This window comes from Mastacembelus armatus, chromosome 13, assembly GCF_900324485.2.
Source record: "Mastacembelus armatus chromosome 13, fMasArm1.2, whole genome shotgun sequence".
Classification (NCBI taxonomy): domain Eukaryota; kingdom Metazoa; phylum Chordata; class Actinopteri; order Synbranchiformes; family Mastacembelidae; genus Mastacembelus; species Mastacembelus armatus.
This window is the reverse complement of record NC_046645.1, coordinates 11603852-11626225: the sequence shown is the minus strand read 5'-3', so window position 1 is coordinate 11626225 and position 22374 is coordinate 11603852. Positions and strand designations below refer to the sequence as shown.

General features: G+C 41.2%; 1 protein-coding gene across 1 annotated transcript in view; it reads right to left on the bottom strand.

The window, feature by feature from the left end:
• Positions 1-22374, bottom strand: part of LOC113135576 (rho guanine nucleotide exchange factor 26) — a 24393-nt gene extending 2019 nt beyond the window's left edge. Inside the window, exons 1-14 of the mRNA XM_026315716.1 lie at positions 22046-22374; positions 20088-21582; positions 19220-19271; positions 18955-19097; positions 16659-16715; positions 16061-16221; positions 13057-13209; positions 12783-12912; positions 12180-12254; positions 11795-11884; positions 11145-11299; positions 6754-6963; positions 1353-1423; positions 632-733 (exon numbers count right to left, since the gene is read on the bottom strand). Of these exons, the coding sequence (XP_026171501.1) occupies positions 632-733; positions 1353-1423; positions 6754-6963; positions 11145-11299; positions 11795-11884; positions 12180-12254; positions 12783-12912; positions 13057-13209; positions 16061-16221; positions 16659-16715; positions 18955-19097; positions 19220-19271; positions 20088-21506 (2818 nt within the window). The 5' untranslated portion in view covers positions 21507-21582; positions 22046-22374. The remainder of the gene's footprint in view (positions 1-631; positions 734-1352; positions 1424-6753; positions 6964-11144; positions 11300-11794; positions 11885-12179; positions 12255-12782; positions 12913-13056; positions 13210-16060; positions 16222-16658; positions 16716-18954; positions 19098-19219; positions 19272-20087; positions 21583-22045) is intronic.

Genomic DNA, 22374 nt, shown 5'->3' with positions numbered 1-22374 from the left:
TTATAAAATGCAAACTACGGACTATATCTCATCAGAACAGACTGATTATCTGACCACATAACAGAAAAAGTGGAACAAGAAGTCACCACCATTATCCACACATAATGTAAAAATAGTTTTATATGGAAAACGTGACTTTCACTATTCCCCACTTCTGCCATTTTCATCTCTGCAACTGCAGACCGTGTCACTGTGTGCTGCCACAAACAGCCACACCTCTCGATAAATACGTTCATTGCCAACTATTTTTATCATCAATTTTTATTAGCTCAGTTGCTGCGGCCCTAGTATTGATACATGAAAACTGAAGCATGTGTCTTCTCTTTTTGATGCTCAATGCTGTCTGTACTTTTAATATTAAAGTCAGTTCCAATGGTCACCAAATGTGAAATGACCTTTGGCGTCTGTGTCCTTGTGTACATGTAAAACCACATCAAACAGGTATATCCAGCCCATGATATGAAACAAAAAACAAACAAACAAACAAAAAAAAAAAACAGGTAGAACAGGGAAAGCAGGTGAGTATAAAAGTGCATGAGTAATATACATGTTTAGAACAGGAAGGTGGAAAATGAGAGGAATACTAAACAGTGGAGTGGAGCTATACACAGTACAAGAGAACAAGACGTACCGTCTACAGTCTGAGAGACTAGCACCACATCAGCCACCTGCAGGGACAACTCATCTGGCTGCTTGGCTGTGTAAGTTCTGATCACCTCCACCTGCATGAGATCTTAAACAACACATAAACACAAGTCCATAAAACCACTTCAGATAACTTCTATAGGTCCTACTTGAATACAGTTGTGCATTGACCTAAACTACATTTACTCAAGTTCTGTAGTTTAGTGCAAATTTGAGGTACTTGCTCAGTCTAGTAAAACTACATCTGTCTCACAGCTGTAGTTTTAGATGTACAATTTATTGTAGAATATGATACACTGCTGTATCCATAGTTATCTAGTTAATATAGACTCCAAATCAGTTTAATCTTTAACCACAATGGGAACATTCATAATAAACATTAATTCAGCAATATATATATATAAATCCAAAACGAATATCTAAGAGTAATACATTCAGAAAATATTTACTTGCTTTTGCTTACCTATACACTATTACTTTAGTAGAATTTGAATGATGGACTTGTACAACTACTTGTAGTTAAGTATTTGTAAGTGTGATATTGCTACTTTTACTTAAGTAAAGGATCTGTTTAAAAATATCTAAATTAAGAAGCCCATTAATTTGAAATCAATCTGAAGAAAAACAATAATTTAATCAGACAACCACTAGGTGGAGCAAAATGCTAAAAGGAGACATCAAGGAGCTAAAGGGTGTGTACAACTCACTGGTTCTGTCCTCACTCTTCTTGTTGTTGACATTCTGGCCCAAGGCACTGATCCATCGAGCACGCTCATTCCTACCAACACACACAACATCGCACAAATAATTTATGAAATGGTTCTGGCATTATGAGATTTTCACACACTATCGAGTTTTACTCACTTCACAGTTGCCAAAAAGGTGACAGTGCTGTTTAATTCTTTTGCAGATAGAGAAAATTCTGTGTCACATATGTTTTCGAGAACATATATAGCTACAGGACAGCAGAACTGACTTATGTAGAAACTGAAACATAAGCGCACAAGCTGACAAACTGCTGAGGCAAATGGATAATTTAGTGGCCGAGCAAGTCTTGCTCACCCTCCCTTCTCTGACTTGTTAGTGAGAGAACAGAGGTGTGTTTTCAGTCTGAAAGAAATGAGGAGAACAAGCACAAAGGCTGATTCTCAGTAAGGGACAGAACCTGCTTTTGCTTTCTCTCTCTGTAGTTTCGTGGAAAGAAAAAAAAAAGTTGCTGCACAGGTCAGATTCCATGAAACTCTCTCTGATTTCACCTGTTCAATGGAGAGCAGAATGGAGCTATAGAAAGAGCAGGAGAGGGGAGGATAAAAGGGGATTCAGGAAATGAACCAGGGGAGTGATGAGGTGGAGGTGGGGGATTATTGAGGCCCTTGGTGACTCAGTACCATTGGCCTGCATCATGCTGATAGGTACAGCATGCACAGAAAATCAGAGACTGAGAGCTATTTGTGTGGACCCTCTTCACAATGGCCTCAAAAGGCCCTCAAATGGGTAAGTCCCATGAGTCAGACCTCATTACTGTGTTCCCCACTGCTCTGATCCTCTTCAGCACACATAAGCAGTTAAATACTGGGTCACATCGTCCCTCAACAGCTACATGGACAGTATGAAATCACCACTACTGTGAATAAAAACCATCTTGTCAAGTGGCACAGGATAACCTTTGGTGTGTAATGATAAATTTTACACTCTTGGTCTATTGATACCTTCCAATATGTTCAATAAAACCAGTGCCATTTTTTTACTGTGGTCATAGTCCAGGCAGTAAATGACCACTGACTAATCAAGTGACATCAGTATATTGATTATTTTTTTTATATTCATAGTTTGAAGTTCATAGTCTCCAGTCTTATACTGACTACTGCAGTATAATAGACTGGATATCTCTTCAGAACAACAGCCCAGAAATGGTAGGAGAAACGAACTTTGATATGGGGCCTGGCTACTTCTCAGTACTGAATGTACAAGTTCATTCAACATCCAGGCTGCTCTGTGGGAAAGGCAGCTGTTACTTGTTGCTCTTGACAGCTGGACACACATGCCGGAGGTCAGATACATGTGCACATGAGGAACGCGCAGTCGTGACCACTCGTCTTCTCGCAGACAGCTGAAATACATAATTGAAAATATGCACGTACATGTATCAAAGCACAGACAGACAAACATATGTCTTTAACAGCCACTTAATGGTTGTCTGTGGAATGCGGAGCATCAAAAGATGTTTCAGGTTAAAAAAAAAAAAAAAGTGTTCACTGCATGTGCAGCCATGTAAATACTGTATATGCACAAACAGCAGGAACATTTGCTCTTCCCCTCTGACCTTGTGAGGGATTAATCTATTCATGGTAGTAAAGCTCATCTGCCCTTAACCATTTATACAAAAAAGAATAATAATGCCAAGAATCATACTTAAAGTCCATTTTTATAGGTTTCTGTATCACATCTGAAAAGAGTTGAGGCCTCACTCCTGCACTGTTAAACCTCTTTCATGGAAACCCATAAGGAGAGATGACAGACTCTTTCCTCTGGCAACTTAAGATCACCAGCAGACCACTGTTTCTCACTTCATTTCAGTTCTCTCCCTCACCTTTTAACCCTTCCTGCTCACTCCTACCAGCTTGCTTACTCTGATCCGAATCCGTGCCTCGTTTCTACTCAACCTGTCATGGGACACTGTCAATTTTTGTGCACAAGCTTGAAAATAAAAGGACCCAAACACACTATAACAATGTTACTGTTCCTCAAACCTTCTGATTATTGCCATAGGTCTCAATCAATCAATCAAACAACCACAAACAGAAGGACTCTTTCTCCATAACACACTTGTCAGAGTAAACATTGGGTAAATTTTTGTTCACTGGAATATTGTGATGAAAATAGCTCTGAAAAGGTAACAAATAATAATAATACTTTTCTGCTGTGTGCACTTGCCTGGTAAAATGAAAAACAGCTGTTGTGGTGGGTGGGGGAACATACATGCTGCAGAATCAGGACATTAGGATCTTTCAATAAAATGGTAATGATTGATGATATCTAAAATAGTGCTACCAAGGCTGGAGTTTGGATGGGACAATATATTTTAAATCTCAAAGTTGTATTTGGGTAAAATCCCTGCTCCTCTGACAATAACATGACATCTCTTTATCAGAAGCAGAGCAGCCAGGGAAACTCCCAGACAGAGGGAACGATTTCCCATCAGCAAGTTTTTCGTTATCGTGTAAATGAAAGAAAAGTAAGAAAGCCAAACGCAATCACACTAAACAAAAGCAGGCAGAGTGAAAGAAAAGTCAAAAGCAATGCCAAAGTGTGCAGCAGAAGTACAGACTGCAGTCTGGGGCCATTACATAACCGGTGCTGCTTTGTGTTATAGCTGCATGTCTGAGTAACAGAAGTGTTTTGCTGCAGACTTCTGTGGATGCTCTGTTCTACTAATAGAGGAATACTATTCACACGACACAACACTGGGGTCATGGGGAAGGCACGCTGACATGCGCCCACTAAACAAAAGGATACAGAGAAAAAGGAAGAGGACGCTGATAGAAAACACAATCACAGAGAGTCAGGGAGCAGCCACATAGGCGTCTTTGTGCCATTTCCAATCCTCAGCCGTCTGCAAATTCCTCTTGTATTACATTACTGCTAAGGTCAAAGATCAGATTATTGTACACACGTTTCTTAGCTCTCACGTCGTCATACGCAGACCTAAGTATGACATCAGCTTAAGGAGAGCTCAGGTAGAGAACACCTGGAACTGAAAACTGACCTGTCCACACTGAGCACACAGAGAAAAACTCAATTTTCCACAGTGTCATTTCCAAAAAATAAAGAAAATTTAAGAACACAGAGACCTGCCTTTGGTCACAATCTATAGACTTACAGTACATGTTGAGAATTAAGTATTTGCAGTATAGCCATTTCTTTTTCCTGCAGAAAACGTTCTATTCCTGAGAACCGCTAATGAACATATGCAGTGGTGGAGCAAGGCTGCATTTTTTTTTGTGTTTAATTTTGTGTGACAAACCAAATCAGCTGACTGTCATATCCAATTCCTTTATTTTACTATGAATATCTTTTCATTTTGGAGTGCTGTTAAAAAACACAAGCAATTTGACACCTACATTTCTGGAAAGCTGTGATTTAAAAAAAAAAAAAAATTATCACCAAAGTAGTTAATTAGTAAAACAAATAACATAATGAAAGCGGCAGGTGGTTGCTGGACTTCTACACTGTTGAATCTGTGATGGACCTGGGTGTGTGTGAACTTGTAATAGGCAATTTTACAATTTCTGACATTTTAGAGACTTAATTGGTAAAGAAAAATAGAAATGAGCTTAATCAATAATGAAAACTTGTAGTGATTATACTGTCTATTTCACACCAATTGCTGAGAAAGCCTCAATATTACTTATTTGTCTGCTTCATTTATCTCTGGTGGAAGCCCAAAATAGGCTGGCTGCACCACTTCCATGTGTCATGTTGGATTAGATCACTAAATCGGGATGAATGGCTGAAGGAACAGGAAGTTATTCTGCGGTCATGAAAAACAAAGCGCGGGGACTGGCTGCTGCCTAAAAGATCAGACACGGGACTGTGAAGAAGAGTCCGGGAGAGTGGAGTAACAGGGCAGGAGGAGCACCAGTCGTGGGAAACGGTCGACTTAACAATAGGCCGCTGCTAAGCAACAGCTTAAACAATGCCTAGCAACCACAGTAACAATGGACAGTTGGCAGGGTCCCCTCTCCTCGGCTCATTCAGTAATACAGTGAGTGCAGCGCTGCACCCGCCGCACAAACACACACATCATTACATCTCATCCGAGGGCCCCAAACTATCACAGGGAGGAGTCCAGGGGCTTTCCATGAGAACACACACTATATACAGGGAGCCCCTCGCAGCTGGGTTACAGGAGTATTAGCTGAAGGCACAGTGGGCAGCACATTGAAGTCATGTAAGTCACACTGTCTTCTACATAGGCCCATAGCAGTCACACTTAACACTATTACTGCAGTCGCTTTGTCCAGTTTGTACAGCACAGCAGTTAATATCAGTGGCCCAAACCATTAATCAGTACAGTGGAGATGTGGATGTGTTGTTTCAAATGTCTCAATTTAAATATTTAAAGAATTTACTTAACTAAAAAAAATCGAAAATCATAAAATTAAAAGTGAAACTCCTCTGGGTTCAGTCTTAACACCCATAGTTACAAAGTAACACTGAATATTTGGCAAAACACTAGCAAAAGTTTTTAAAACAGCTGTACATCATTTAAATGCAGTGATTTTTACAGTGGGGCAAAAAATCACTGCTTCTCAATCTACGCAAAACCACCAAAGAACTGGCCCTGTGCATACAAAAACAATACATTACAAAGACTTGAACCACAGTTTAAAAAAAAAAACTGCACTAAAAACTTTATGTGTACATGGACTTTAATTCCTAACAGTGACTAGAACAAATAAACCCTTTGTAAATACCAATACATGGCAGATCCCTGTTGTTTTTGTGGGTTATATAAACTTAAATTAAATGAACTCACTCTTTAGGCTACAGTATGCATGTGTGTGTTTGTGTGTGTGTGCTCATTTTATTACCAGTGAACTTCAAACAAAGCTGGTCTGTGTTACAGTACAACTGCAGAGAGTATGACTCTGTAACACTAACAAATTTCATTTCGAACGTCACGTAAACAACAATAATGAGGCTCAGACTGTGTCCTGAGAATATATGTAACAAAATATCCCTGTGACCCATAATAGTCCAAAAGAAACTAAGAAATAAGAGCCAAGTAAAGAGGGGTGATTGAATTTTCTTATCTCGAGTTATATAATCGTAATAGAGCAGTTAAAAGATAAAGGCAAAGGTTCGCACAGATGAGTATTTGGAGGTGGAAAAATTATGAGAGACACTTCTTTCTTGACTGGCAAGCACCAGCTTATCAAACCTGGCCTGCTAATACAGTATGTCTGTCAAAAAAGATGCAGGAGTTTCAGAGGAAAAAGCAATTCACCAGCTGTTAACAGCCCGTCCCATAAATCTGTAACTGAACACAAGCGAAACCAAACCGACGCATTCAGAGGGACAAAGGTTAGAAAATAAAGCACTCACAGCGACTCGGTCCCCAGGATCATCTGCACCTTTTCACTGGAGTGGTTGCTACGGAAGCTCAGCCGAAAAAGATGGTTGGCGCCAGCTTGCCGGGAGCTCAGCATGCTGGTGGTGCTTCGTACTGGTGACAGGTTTAGACTCTCTGGTTGGCAGGAGCCCACCCAGATCTGGTCCCTCAGAGCGTAGTCTATCACGGTGTAACTCTCCTCACTGACAAAAGGACAGAGTGAGAAACTTTTATTATTTTATTTATTTAAAAACATGTATCTGCCTGTAATTAGTCGTCTTTATGCCGTCAAGTTATCTGGAGGTGTGACAGGACGTTTGGTGGGGCTGCTGGGAAGGTGCATCATGCAGCTGCCTACAATGACACTTTTACATTGAAATGCACAGTGTACACGTCATATTCGAGCTGTACATCTTGCATTAAAATACAGACAAATGATTAAATGATTTGTGTTGTGCTGCTCAAAGCCACTTTCCATGATTTGGTGTACTGTGCCTTTAGGCCCTAAATGTTATAGTACACCAACACCAACAGAAACTTCTAATAAAAATAAAGTTGATGTTGTTACTTTGCTGTTACATTTCTATACTAAATCAAAATGGTTAAATTGTTAAAGATTCAAAAGAGTTTAAAGAAAGTATCATGGAAACGTTTTTAATTAATGCAAATAAAATAAATACATGATATGGAAGGTCTTAAAAAAAAAAAAAAAAAAAAATCAATAATATAACTAATATAACTTACATTGGAAATATGGCATGGTTCACTGCACCATTCATACACTGCTGCTCGTGGATCAAATTTTTTAAAGACCACCACCTACATTTCCCAAGACTACCTTTATCTGAGCGTGACCCCATGTCTAGCAGTATAGGGAATTAAGTTGGAAACATCTGGAGCTGATTGTGAAAAACATCAGACGTTGCACTGAACCTGGAGAAAAACTGTGTGTGTGTCTGTGTGTGAGTGTTTTCATAGTATTTTGAAGAACATGAGCTTAAATTCAGCCCACGTGTTTTATCAACCTGAGACTGAAACAGCTGACAAACTAAGAAGCTACTAGACAGAACCTTGCTGCTTGTAGGCCAGCATATCCATTAGTGTACAGATTCAAGCTGCGCACACACGCACACACAAGCATGGACAAACAGTAGTGAACAGTCTGTCTGCCCATGTCTTATTGTACAGCTTTCATTTACACACACAAACTCTGGACTCCACAGTCATGACTGGTTGAAGAAGCTGGTCTACCAATCAATCAAATTAAAAGTCAGTTACCTAAAATTAATTAGATTTGCTAGAGGAAGAGAAAGAAATTACAGGGAAAGACAAAGACAGGGAAAGCAGGGGGAGTTAACGTCACACTTCAAAACATGCCAAACCTTCGCATAAACCACAATCTTTATGATCTCAATAATGGTTGCCTTCAACAAATGACTGAATAATCTCCAATAGTGTTCAAAGTTAAAGCAAGTGTTAGCTGGATTTTAGGGTCATCTGAATTTGCTTCCTGATACCCCTAAGGGCAAAATGCCTGGAATGCCATTTACATGACACTGGGGAATGTGATGGGTAGGGAATCTGAATGTTTTTGGGCTGGGTATGAGTTTTCTCATATGTGAGGACGGTGATACAAAAAGTTGAAAAGTGGGAGAGAGATAACAGGAGTAAGAAATGCTATCTACCTGTTTGGCCTTCCCGCCAGCTACTTCCATAGAAACAAACGCACAACCTTGTTGGTAAGAAAATCAATCTGCTGTTAGAGATAGCAATGGAATCTTCCATTTGTGATCACAACTGTGTCAGCTACCATCTTATTACTGTACAACCGGTTCTTCAACACACAAGCAGAACTAACAAATCCTCAGAGAGATGTTGAGATAGTGCTCCAAGTCAAGCAAGCACACGCACACGCGCGCGCACACACACACACACACACACACACACACACACACACACACACACACACACACACACACACACACACACACACACACACACACACACACGCGCACACACACACACGCACACACGCGCACACACACACGCCGCAAGTATAATGTTCTGGTGCTAAGTAGGAGTGTTGAGACTGTGGCATAGTCAAGCAAACAGAGGGATGGGAAAATACTACAGTGTGAACAGAATGTGTTGGGATTATAGACTTGCATGCATGTGAATACAACAAAAACCACAAGGTCATGACAACAAAAAAGAAAGAGAAGGGAAAGAGAGATAGAGGGGAAAAAAAGAGAAATGGAAACCTCAACAATACTGAATGTTTAGGTGATGCCCATTATCACAATGGAAAAAGGAGGGAAGATGAGAAAGGAGCCAGCTGGTGTGGACTCAATGTTATGTAAGTGTTCCCTAGAGCCAGAGTGCATTAGGGAGGCAGATCACCACTTTTCCCTGCTGCGTGACAATAGGCCAGTCTGACATGCACTGGGTTTCTAAAAGCCAGTTACACACCGGATCCAGTTCAAAGTTAAAATGAGCAAATCTATTAAATGAAGAGTGTAACAGATGGTGATTTATCTTCTCTCCTTTTATGATCAAGGGAGAACAATATACAAAACATCAATTGATAAAAACTAGAAATCTTTGAATGTAAAAGTTTAATTTTCTTTCAATAAATACTTATATGACCATAACTAACTAATATTTTTTTGTAGTTAATCAATTACAGGTAGAAAACAGGAAAAAGCAAAAAATTTACAGATTCCTGAAGTGCCAGTCCTTAAATGTCTGGTTTCAACCAATTAACAGTCCAAAAAAACGAAAGAAATGCACAAACATAAAACAGACGTGAACAGCAAATTCACAATGGAGAAACAGGAACTAGGGAATGTTTGAAGTTTTTCCTTAATACAACAAATAGCTGCCAGTATATTTTGTGGAGCTACCGATTGCTTCATTTCAGATTTAGAACCTTAAAACTGTTCGAATTTGACCAAATACAGATTTAAGATAATTGAACCAATTTAGATTTAAAAAATAATAATAATAACTAACTTCATCTAAATGCAACTGAACCCCAAGCAAAAACAGCATATTAACACATGGACATTTGTCTCTTTCTCCTGTGTATTAAGAAATATAGACCAATTGAACTGAACCCATTTTAAAAGGTCACATATTTTAACTCGACTGTGTAAGTGCTCAGACCTTTTCACCGCTTCCTTTTGCTTTTCATGCTATTCCTACAAATGTAGCCTTATGAAAAATGAGACGAAAGGAAGCCAAAAGGATTCAAGCATATAAACTTATTTCATTTGGCAACAAAGTGTGGTTAGCTGTCTGTAAGATATCCCCCCCCTACACACACACATGCACACACACACACTCCATAATGAGGGAAAGACCATTTACACCATAATGTCTAAGATGGTGTGTGACCTGGTGGTGCCTGGCTAGCCCCATGTACCCTGGTGTATTTTTGTTTTGATTACTGCAGATGGAGTGCAGTAGAGTAGCGTGCCACAGCAGGGCTCCAGAGCTCCCCACAGTACAAACCAATATTATAACAGCTTCTCCAATTCAAACACACACGCCTTGCACGCACAAATACACACTCTGACTCTGGAGCACTCCCGTTCCCAAATCCTTCTTTCACACTGCTGGAGTCTGAGGTGCTGGATCAGATTCCCAGAAAAATATGAAATGGAATGTTTCTTTTTTTACTGTTTTTGTTTATGATTCCAAGGAATTCTGAGTCTGCGAGTGGCAGTACGATCAATTCCAGACAGAGGGAGATGGATGGGAAGGGGTTGGTTTGGCAAAAATAGACTCACACTACATACACGCAAGTGAAAACCACATCAAGTGTAACTTGCTTGGTGGTATTGCAGAGTCGAGAAACAGAGGCGGGGAAAGCAGAAGGACTGACAGGGCTAACTATGAACAGATTTATTAGCTCCGGATGATTCATGGAAGCCATGAAATCATTATGCCATGTCACAGCAGGTCCAGGTAGCTGCACCTGTTCAGCTTAATAAACACACCAATAAAAAAAAAGGAAGGTTGCACTGAAGATTGGCTTGATTTTACAGAGTGCCAATTCCTCTTAAGCTTTCAAAAATCTTGCACAACTTTTCTCACAGGGACTTTCACACTGTCACTGTGACCAGTTGTTGTTTCACTTTCCTTTCAGCATTGACCTTAACAATTGTTTTTCACCAAAATAAGCTTAGCTTACAGGACAAGTTATGCCACACACCCTGTATCTTAGCAGACAGTGAAAACCAAGGGCTTATGGTTACACTTTCACACTCAGCATGTCAGAACAGGTGAGTTCTGGGAAAAGCCTGCAGATGAAGGGCACATTCACGTCGGGTTAAATCAAACACAGACCCTGCCTGAACTGTGCAGTGGTTTGCTGGCTCACCTCTTCTTCTTGGTGACAATGAGGACGTCATTGAAGAGGAAGAAATAGACCTGTTGCCGTGACATCCGTTTGAGGAAGATGCCATTGTCCTCCACAAAGGCTGTCAGCTCCCCTCTTTTTACCATCCACCTGGAGGACGAGACCAGTGGGAAAGGCTGCAAGCGAAGAAGATGATGTAATGAACGGGGGGTGGGGGGTGGGGCAAATATTTTAACTGAATAACACATTTTCAAAGCGTCTTTAATATAGGTGCTGTCAGCGAATGCTAAATCACAATGTGAGCACATGTGAACAGCTGTCCATGCACACAGAGAACATGTTCACTAGACATCTGCGAACCCCAAATGTGCTAACAGCTTTTTCCCACACTACTTAGCCAGACTTGAGCCTGCCAAGCTTTGTGTGCAATATATATATAGAAACCTGCCAAGTGAGTTGTGTGTACCGTTTGTATTACTGTGTCTGCATGTGTGAACATGTCAGTGTAGGACTGCGTAAGGCTCTTACATATTTGATCAATACACACTTAATGTGACAGTATGATATTTTGGGAAATGTGCTTATTTGTATTTTTGATAGGAGCTAGTTGACAAAAAAAGAAATTATTGGATATATTTGGATATTGGATATATTTCATGCGATGTCCAGACCTTGATCTTGAACTCCAGCTGAGAGTTGATGGTGTACATCATTTCTGTTCTTTCCATTGTGCGAGCTCCTTCATTGCACTTTCTTACCACCTGCACGCACACACACACACACGCGCACACAACTGTGTCAAGCAGATTTGGAAATCTGCTGTTTTTATATTGTTTTTGATATAACATCTTTATAAAAATACACAAATTAAATGTAACTGCCTGAACAACCCAATCCTAGTTTCCTACATATAAGGCAAGTCTTCCAAGACATGTCATCCCTTTAGGCTCTAAAAAAAGATATTATTCCACCAAAATGTTTAAAAAAAAAATCTAAAAACATAAAATCCAAAATGACATGTAATTACATTTCACTTGATTCTTTAAACTCACTGACCTTGCTAACCGCTTGTAAAGCCTTCTTACACTCTTCATATTGTGCTGAGCCTTTAGGTGTCTTCTGACAGATTGTCTGTAACAAAGGGAGTCAGGACACAAATCTGTTTACACTTATTCAAACCAATACTTATTCAAAACACATTTGTGCACTAACACAACAAATGAGTGCACCCCTGAACACTACAGTCTATCAGAGGCCCGGTAAAATACTGGCGTCCAAAGCAGCAGGCTGTGGGAAGAAACAAAGAGAAAACAAACTTTCTCAGGATCCGAAAGCCTCCGAGTGTACAAGCATAAACCCAAGAGTCCTTAGGGAGTGACTGACGGAAGATGGGCAAAAGGGAAATGAAAGTAGAACAAGAGAGAAAGAGGGGGAGGCACAGTAGGAAAAGAATAATACGATACCAAAAGCAGCATGAAACTGGAGAAGTTAAATCAGTTAAGAGTGTTAAGGAAAGACGTAAGGTCAAACAAACATCTCTGTGGTTAGGACACACCCTCTGTAGAATCAGTCCGAGCAATATGAATAAACAAGCTGTTGTGTAAGAGTTGAAGTCCAAATTCCTGAGCCTGTGCTACTGTATGTCTTCAGAGCACTCACATCCATGAGCAGGGGCAGACGAGTGATCCTCTGCATGGGCACGATGAGGAAAGAGATCATGGGGAGGTTTCTGCAGTCTGGGTGGCCCTCGATCCTGGTCAGCACTTCCTTAAAAGCTGGATTCTTGGACCTGAGAGGAAGGATGGAGGGAGACCAGTTGTTAAGAATAAGGAGTAACTGACCTGGTTTGAAAAGTCAGAACATTCATGTTGGATCAAGCCCATGAGAAACATGATAAGAACATCTGCTTGCGCGTGTTTACTCGGTCACTCACACCAGCCTCTGCAGGGTCCTCTGCTGGTAGACTTCATTGGAGCAATAAGTGATGTAAGGATCAAAGTTGGACTGAGCATGCTTGCTAACAATGTCACTGATGTCGTCGATGACTATGTTCTGTTGGTGTCGTTCTTCCAGTTCCTTAAAAAACCTGAACACAGGAATGAATAAAGGTTAGAATGTCAGGGACTCATACCGTAAATGGCAACAGCTTGAGTCAGAAGCATTAAACCATGAATCATCCCACGCTGGGGAATATGTAGGATACAAGGACAGATATAAAGTCTAGAAGGCAGGAAGCATCGCAAAACACCTTTCTACTAAACCTGCTGCTGTCAGGTCGCAAAAGACGAACTCCCTGCCTCTTAAAATAGATATAGCTTAACGTTAACCATAACACAGGGGCTTTTCCTCTTCCTGAGCAACACCAGATGGCTGGTTTAACGGCATGCCACACGTCCAACTTCAAGAGAAGAAGTGCTTTTGTGTGTGCAATCCAATGTGACAAACAGGAAACTGTCACACAGACACAGGACGCTGACCTTGACCAACTGGCCCATGTTTGAGCTCATCTGCAAAAGCCCCTCTAATCCCCATCCCCACCTACCCCACATAGACACACACACGCACTGTGTAAAACTCACGACCATATTCTAAAGGTGTATGTGGATCATTAACAGGTCAAGGCTGCTCAGGTTGAGACTGTGCACCCAATAACAGGAGGTTTCATGAGTGTAGAGTACAAAGTAGGGGAGTTAAATCGAATGACTAAAACAAATAAAATGTCCCAATTCAGGCTGCTGACCATGAACTATAAAAAGTAATTTATAACTACCATCATAAAATATACTTGCCTTCAGGGATATGTTCTTTATTTGTCACAGTTTGCCTCAGTATTACAGTATGTACTTTCAATTACATATTATAAATTATGTTGGGAGCGAGGTATGTTATATCCCAAGGCTGAAAGTGAAACATAACCAGTAACACACCCATATAATACTATATAAAATACTCCCAGTCAAGAATCAAACACAGAGAGGCCTTAAGGTGAAGTACTTAATTTGAGAGACTAAACTCAAAGGCTGATTATCTGCTCCAAGTAAATAAAAAAAATAATAAAAATCTGGTTTAACCAGTGCTACAGGCTGGTTTGTAGCTTCAGATGTGCTTTCCCTACATCCCTCCGCCCTCCACTCTCCATCCTAGTGCTATGCATGTCTAAGTATTTAAAGTGGAAGGAAAATGTGGATGTGTGTGGCATGAAGTGAGAACAGGGAGTGAGACTGGGTGCAGCACATCTAAACACAGGAATGTGAAGAACTGTTAAGGAATTCACAGACAGCGCCCGTCACGGAAAGTGGAAATGAGGCATAAATAAATGTACAAATACTGTCCAGGTCAATCAACGTGCAACTAATGAGGTGCAGAAAGTGAGCTGTCATGTTTGTAGAACACTGCTTACCAAAGCCAAATGTACGTGTAGATAGCATATTTTATATATGGAGGTGAAACCTTTCTATCTGCGGAGGTGGCTCCAGTGCTTACATGGAATCCTTGAGCACACACATACATATATATACACACACACACACACACACACACACACACACACACACACACACACACACACACACACACACACACACACACACACCTTCACTGACAGTCATGATAAAATAAAACTCAGAATTCTTAAGAAAGCTTGTCACACGTGTCATATTGCCAGCCCCTCTATAAACTTATACCCCCAGGCAACAGAAAAACTCTAGCTTAGCCTCATTTCCCACATGGATTTACCAGCTTCCAGCAAGTCCCTTTAAATCACACTTTAAAATCAGAGCCCAGAGTTAACATATTCCGAACAACCAGAGTGAAGCTTCTTAACGCATGATAGAGTTAAAAAACTAATAATAGTCTTCATCAAAATGTGGTCTTAAACCGCTGTAAACAATGACTTCAGAGGACATGACGCTACTTTTATGATGAACAATGACTTCAGAGATAAAGCAGATGGCATTGTGACAATGAGCTGACAATATTCAGAAACTGAACAATAGAATTACAGTCGAGGACCCAAGGAAGACTAGGAACCACTATGTGGAAGCTAATAGGGGATCATAAAAAAAAAAAAAAGCAAGAATAAAGAATGAACAGTAATCTCATAATAAAAACACCAGAGAAATTATATCACATTTAAAAGAGGATTTACAGAAGAAAAAAAAAAAGAACGTATCAGATGAGAAACATTCATGTCAATTATTTGTAGAAATCTTGCCTGGTTCTGCTTAAGCAGCACAGTTTTTACAGCACAGTCTCAATTTACATGGCTTCGCATGCATGAGTGCTTCCATCAGTTTAAGGCGATTCCTGTAAGTTCATGGTTACCTGGCTATAAATGTCATTAAACAGTCCACATGTGTGCACTATAACTCATGGTGAACAAGGCATTTCATACAGTCGCAGCGTATTTCATTTGTTGTTTGTAAAAAACAGGCAAAACACTGGACACCTTTGCTCAAGCATCCAAGGATTGTTCACATTGACAACACAACCATAATTAAGCTACATTGTTCTGTGCTGTTTTACTCTAATTTGTTCTTCTTTTCAGGCTCTGTTTTCTGCCTATCAGCATGTGACCACACATACACTCCCAACCAGAAAACAGCTCAGTCCTGCGGTCCAATTTGAAAGAACGGCATCAACATTCAATAGTGTTTGCAGACAAACCTCATGTGGAATGAGTGCACTCTACCAAGTGTTAAGTGCACTTAAATAACATTTTCCAGCTCGTTAGTTAGAACCAAAAGCTGCACAAAACTGAAACAGACTGTGGAAGTGAAGCCTAAAAATACGACCCAGTATGCAAGAGGCAGCACTTACTATAGGCCCTCGAGATCAAAAGGTTCTGCATATATACACAGAGAGAATTTGACATGTCAAATGTCAATGTATATCTGATAATCGTTCTGCCTATAAAAGCTAGACAGTGACACACTTGCCTTTTGCTGGCCTCACAGACGTCAGCGATGTTAGAGAAAAGATGGTGGTGTTCGGTCTTGGTCATGGCCTCACTGAGCTCGGCAGAGTTCTTGAACATGCGGATCAGGATCTCGAGACTGTGCAAATAAGAGTGCTCCGATGAGATTACCTCAAAAATGGCCTAATGGAGGGAAAGAAGAGAGCAACATTTGTGACTTTTTGTGCTTCAGGAGGCTGATACATGATGACTGCTGTGACATGAACATGTTTGGCATCACGTTTGGCATGCTGTTATCAATACTACGCACACTTAAGTATTGTAACCACCTAATGATATGGATTCAGGCAAACGTTTATTGGAACATCTGTTTTTTTTCCCCTTCCCCTTTACGATCCATTTACCTTTAAGATATAAAGTAATTGTCTGTGATCCATGTTTCAAGTTGCACTTTTTAAATGGCTTTTTTATTGGTCTAGTGGAGTTTATAGAGATCAGATGGAGAGTTACACCCCGCCCAGCTGCCCAGGACATGGTGAAGTCCTAATTTAGAGATAGTCAAATAGTCTATACAACTATAGTCATAGTTGTATTCAAACAGTGTAAAATGGGATTCTTACCTCTTGTCTTTTGCGTTCCTCCTGGGTCATTCGTTCAGACAGACCACTTTTCTTTACCTAGGCATAGAAAACAGTTTTTGAAAGAAAAAAAAATAAAAAAAAAAAAAATATCAGTAAACAATGACTGTAAATGTCATGAAAAAAGATTTTCAACACAATGCCAGACTTGCTGACTACTTAGGCTTTTTCAGGTCACAGGCTTTTCACATTTATAACATGGTTGTGTGAGTGTGTGTTTGTGTATGACTCTTTTCCCTGAATACAAACGAAGGAGCACTTTGCATGCCACACTAATCAGACAGCCAGCTGTTGTAAAACATCAAGAAAAGTAGGTTCTTCACCAAATAGAGGCACATGGTGAGTGTAGAAAATATATATCCATAAAACTCTACAGGTAAAATGGACACCTCTTGTGATTGCTTGTGCTCGCTCAATGGAATGAGGCTGGTGATATTAAATCCAGAGATATTTGAATTAAATCGAAGGAAGAAACAAAACAAACAAGAAAAACAGTCTTTTGGAACGACCTGGGTGTGGATTGCTACTAAATTAATCAGGCTGTGGCTTTGTTAAATTGATAAACATGCCATCGTCTCATATTTCACCAAATATAACCAATAATATGAGCTGGGACACATTCACAGTAGACTTTGCCAGATCACACTTGCAGGCAGGGATCCTGAGAGGGAATCTTCTAGCTTCTCATCCTGTCTAAAAGCACAAAGAAGTGATACCGCTTCTGGAAGAGCCTTCTTTCTCTCTAGTATCTGCCCTGCAGCCCTCAGCAAACACTGAGAACAAACAGACCTGCAGCAGACAAAACATCCATTGTAGTTCTTTCTATTCCTTTTCACACATACACCTGTTTTAATATTTAATACTCTTGCTTTCCCTTCTCCAAAACCTTTAATGCTCCATTACAGCAAATCCAACAATCATTATGAAGCTGTAAGGTCTGAATGTGCTCGCAGCCATGTGCCAACTGAACTTTACCCTGCTTTCCAGTTACACTGGGTGGAACCACAATAACATCTATTAGGCATCATTATTTAAAGGCAATTTCAAAGTTCATTCTTTCTTTCTGAAGCTTGAAACAATCTTTTCCTGTTTGAAGCAAAACAAAACTAACAAAAAAAAAAAAATCATGATATTTTAGCTCCATGTTAAGAGGCAGCTCCAGTGCAGCACCACCATCTGAAACTATAAGTGGTAATTCCTAGAAATGAGAAAATTCTGGGATGTGACATGTCAGCGAAAACTAATTGACTACATGCTACAGGGACATCTGATGTAAGGAAGCGCTGAGTAAGAAGAGACTTGCTGGAAAAACAATTCTCACTTGATGACAACTTGTTTATTAGGTTTGTAGCTTCATTGGGACTAAGTTGATTTCCTCTCACACTAGGAAAATGACAGCACCATGCCAGCATTTCCTACGAAATTTGAAAGTTGAAGAGGAATCCTACAGTGTTACATCATCTAGAGTCTGGGCAAAAATAATCGGACCAACACATCCACAGCTGTAAAGCAGCTGTGATGAAAAGGAAAGCTTACTTTGGAAGATTTCCGCCCATTCTGATAATATCTGACTGCGTTTTCCGACACAAGAACAAAGATGCCCACAGATATTTTCTGGATGTTCTCTAGTTTCAATTCAGTTTCCCTTTTATTAGATTCAGTGTGCATATCATTATCTGCCTAGTAATTTAGTAAAGCTTTAGTAAAGCTAATCCTAATTACCTCCATTTCAGCTGGCCTGTTTTTGCTCCCACACTTTTTCCTGCCCAACATGTAAACAAACCGATGGGAATGCCTAAGTAGAAAATTAAATTAGTTAATTCCCTTCCTCTATACTCCTCTATCCCTCCATTCCAATCTATAACTATATTATGTAATGCAGAGCCACCGCACGTCTGTCCAGGGGCAACATTTTAAGCATATTTGCTGTCTGACGAGTATGTAGTTTGCCAACACATTGGCATGAGGCCCAGCAGTGGTTCCAAGACTTCCTGTGGGTCCGGCTTGCTGTCTGTCTCCCTGCCCTCCGATGTCTTAGAAGACGTGCTCCTGTGTTCACTGATAAGCAGAGTGAGCAGGCCAGAGGAAGGCAGAAACAGTGGGAGGATAGGTATGGACTGTGGCCAAACTGGATATGATAGCATTCTTCAGAGCACTAGCATTCCAAGAGTGCATACTGTATGTTTGTTTGTGTACCGGATGTACAGAAAGAACAAGTTATTTGAAGAACAGAAGCTACCACAGCTGTCCGTGTTTGAGTGTGTGTGCTATGTCTGACCACGCTGAGCTGGCTCCAGGAGGTGCGTATAGGTCTGTATTGGACCACGATGCCATTATCAGGTTTTGGTTCTCTGGAGTCAGCATCCTCATCTGAGTCATTATGCAGGGCCTTCTCCTGATAGTACTGATACAGCTCTTCCTCTGAAACACACAGTTTCATGTTGATGTTAAAAACTGAAAATATATTTTGATTTTGTGAGAGACAGAAAGGCAACAAGAGAAGAATAACGTAGTAAAAATGAAGCAAAAAGTGTTTTTCTCACCCTCACTGTCAAATGTCCTCTGAGTGATCAAAATTTTCTTCTTATCTGAACTCTGAAAGAGAAACAACATAAATGTACTGGCTTGGACAAACTAAGGAAGCAGCCCGCCACACTCACACACTCACACACTCACACAGTAAATGAAACAGGCTTATGTACCCCTGTCACCTGTCTGTGACCTGTCCTTGCCCTTTATGGTGACCTCCATCAGTGACCCCTGTCTAATTATACAGCCACTGTGTATATAAAGGTAGACGTGAGGGCATGGTGTCCCATTACGTCATGTCTTCCAACAACCACATTAATTGTTTCCTTGTAAGGCCTTGTCCTACCCTCTGCTGCTGCAGCTGCTAGGTTTGTTCACTAATATTGAGCCCATGAAGTAATTTCACGATTTAGGCCCACTTAAAGCCTATGTCAAAGCAATCTTTGTACACAGTCGAATATAAATCTATCAGACAGACTCTGATTAGCTGAGTGGAGAAATCTAAATCTGCAACAGTAAAAGAAAAGAAAATGCAATGCCAAAGTGCCCAGGGTTGTATGAGTACAGTCCACTATAACTGAGACTTATTCTTTTGCTATTAATTTCTCTAAAGCTATCTTACTATGTATTCATATTTTATTGCATTAAATGTCAAAGTCAAAGATTAATATTTTTCGAAGCCTTACTGAAACTATTAGAATATTTTTTAGGATAACCTCATTGCTTCTGCTCCTTTTTGTGCAATTGTCAAAAGTTTGCTTATATTGTACATTATAGGAGTTTTCATCCCTGTTTTCATGAGAAGAACCAGTGTTGAGTCTTCACTGCATCCCAACATTCCCTCTTTTAACCCACTACTATAGGACCACCAGTTTTCCCTACCTTGTTTTTTCCAGTAAGGGTGGGCTTTTCATTTCGAGAGCTAGCAGGTGTTGTAACCCTGGGACTGGTAGATTTGGATGTCCCAGTGCTCGTAGGCTTGGCTGTTCTGGGGCTGGTGTGACTTTCAGTGCCAGGACTTGGCAGAGAACCAGATTTACCCTCTAGCCCTCTGAAGACAGGCTGGGATAACCGATGGGCTTTGGAGTCTATTGATGGGTCCTCTACGCCACTCACAACAGCTCTCCTGTATGATGTACTCCTCAAGCCCCTCCGGAGCGTCCCTGGGCTCTCACTTTCCCCTTCTCTACCCTCACCATGGCCCCCTCCAGTGGAAAAGTAGGTTCCTGTCTCCACCATGCTGAGGGCTTTCACAGATCGCTTGGAATGATCCAATCCCTGCAACCCTGGTAAACCCTGGACCTGCAGCCCAGAGGGAGGTGCCTTGCTCTGCCGAATACTGCATGCTAAATCCTTGGGAATGAGTTGCTGCGTGCCCATCTTCAGGGCAACGGGGCTGTGGGTACTAAGGACGATGGAGGGAGAGGAAGAAACAGACGGGGAAAGAGAGGGAGAGAGTGAGTTGGAGGAGATGGAAGAGCAGGATGAGGTATCCTTGGCATCCTGTGAGGAGGCAGTCAAAGATGAGGACTGTCTGCAGAGCCCCTGTCCTCTGTTTGTTGGTGATGGTGAGCGTGGGGTCGGGGGATCGGAGGACGTGAGTGAAGAGAGGGAGGGGATGCTGGAGGTGGAGCTGTGGGAGGGTGTAAGGGGACGGAGGGCTGGAGGAGAAGGGCTGGATGACAGTTCTTGGTGGTTGTAGTTGTTGTTGTTAGGAGTGCAGGGAGACAAGACAGGAGAGGAGCGATCCAGAGGAACAATTTCAGGTGAAGGTGAACTTGTCCCAAATGTTATTTGATCTTTCTGTGAATTCGGATCGAATGGACTAGAAAGATGTTTCTGGGGGTCCTGATCCCTTTCAGGCCACACTGTGTCTCCATTACTGGTTCCCCCAGTGTCACAGCCTCCATTATACACTCTATTGTCCAGTGAAGCGGATCTGTTATCCTCCCATCTAAACTTGGACAGTAAGAAGCGTCTGTTGGAGAGTTGCCCAATGCTGATACTGCGAACAACTCGAGATTGACTGGAGGGTTTGTGTAGAATGTGCTTCAACACCGCAGTGTTCCTTTGGGTGGTTCCTGTGTCGGGGGTGTCCAGTCTTTCGGCAGGCTGGCTTAAAGTGAAGGAACACTTGTCCTCCACAGGAAAGTCTGTTATCATGACCCCGCTCGTGTGGTAACTGAGGGGTCGCGGTTTGGGTTTGCTGGAGTCCCGGGGACTTTTACTGTTGTCCGTGCGGCGCTTCCACAAAGGAGCTATGTTATTGTTGGACAGATCTACATCATTGCCAATATCCATGGTCAGAACTCGTCTGTGTCTAAACTCACAGGTCACAGTGCGAGCCCTGCAAGCGTGTAGGGAACTAATCTCACCCCTAAAGATAAACAAGAGAGAGGAATACCAAACAGTATGAAAGAGCTCAGTGCAGTGTCCAAATTCCTAAGTTTACTCATTAACAGAGATTCAGTACAGATCGTGGCAGCTAAACTTAAAAGAAACATGCAAAAGTTGTTGAATTGGACAAAACAGAAGCCAAAAATAATCAAGACATCTGATAATCCTTTGTGTATATGTTTATTCTGGTGAAACGTCCTAATTACGAGCACAAAGCTGATAAGTTATCGTTAGATGTGAGCAATCACTGTAATATTCCAAATGGGAAACAGTAACTGTTTTGTTTTGTTTTTTTTTCCCTCCTGTATCACTTCAAATCCAGCGCTTGTTTGTGCGTAACCGTAGAAAAATCACTACATAGACTGTTATGTCGCTTTTTTTTTTTTTTTACTGTACAACAGATAGTTTTTCTCTCCTAGATTAAGATTATTCGTCCAACTCACCTCTAACGAGTCGATCTTCTGCAGAACGCGCTCATTGTACCTGCGCTCTCCCAAAACAACCTTCCTCGGACGAAAAACAGAGTTAAGGTTCTTAATCCAGCTGGGCACCCAAAACAAACGGAGATCGTGAAACCAGAGTTGGAGCCGCGGAGTTTCTAAACTTTGGTGTAATCGGCTGAAACCTGGTGTGCGCGGCTCTGAGAGCGTGTGAAGCGCTGCTGGCTGGGACAAGGAGTTTGTAAGCGCAGGGGGGAGGGAAGGAGGGAGGGAGAGCTGATAAGCAGCAGTGAGGCGGAGGGAACTCAGTAGTCGGAGCTCCCAAGTTCACA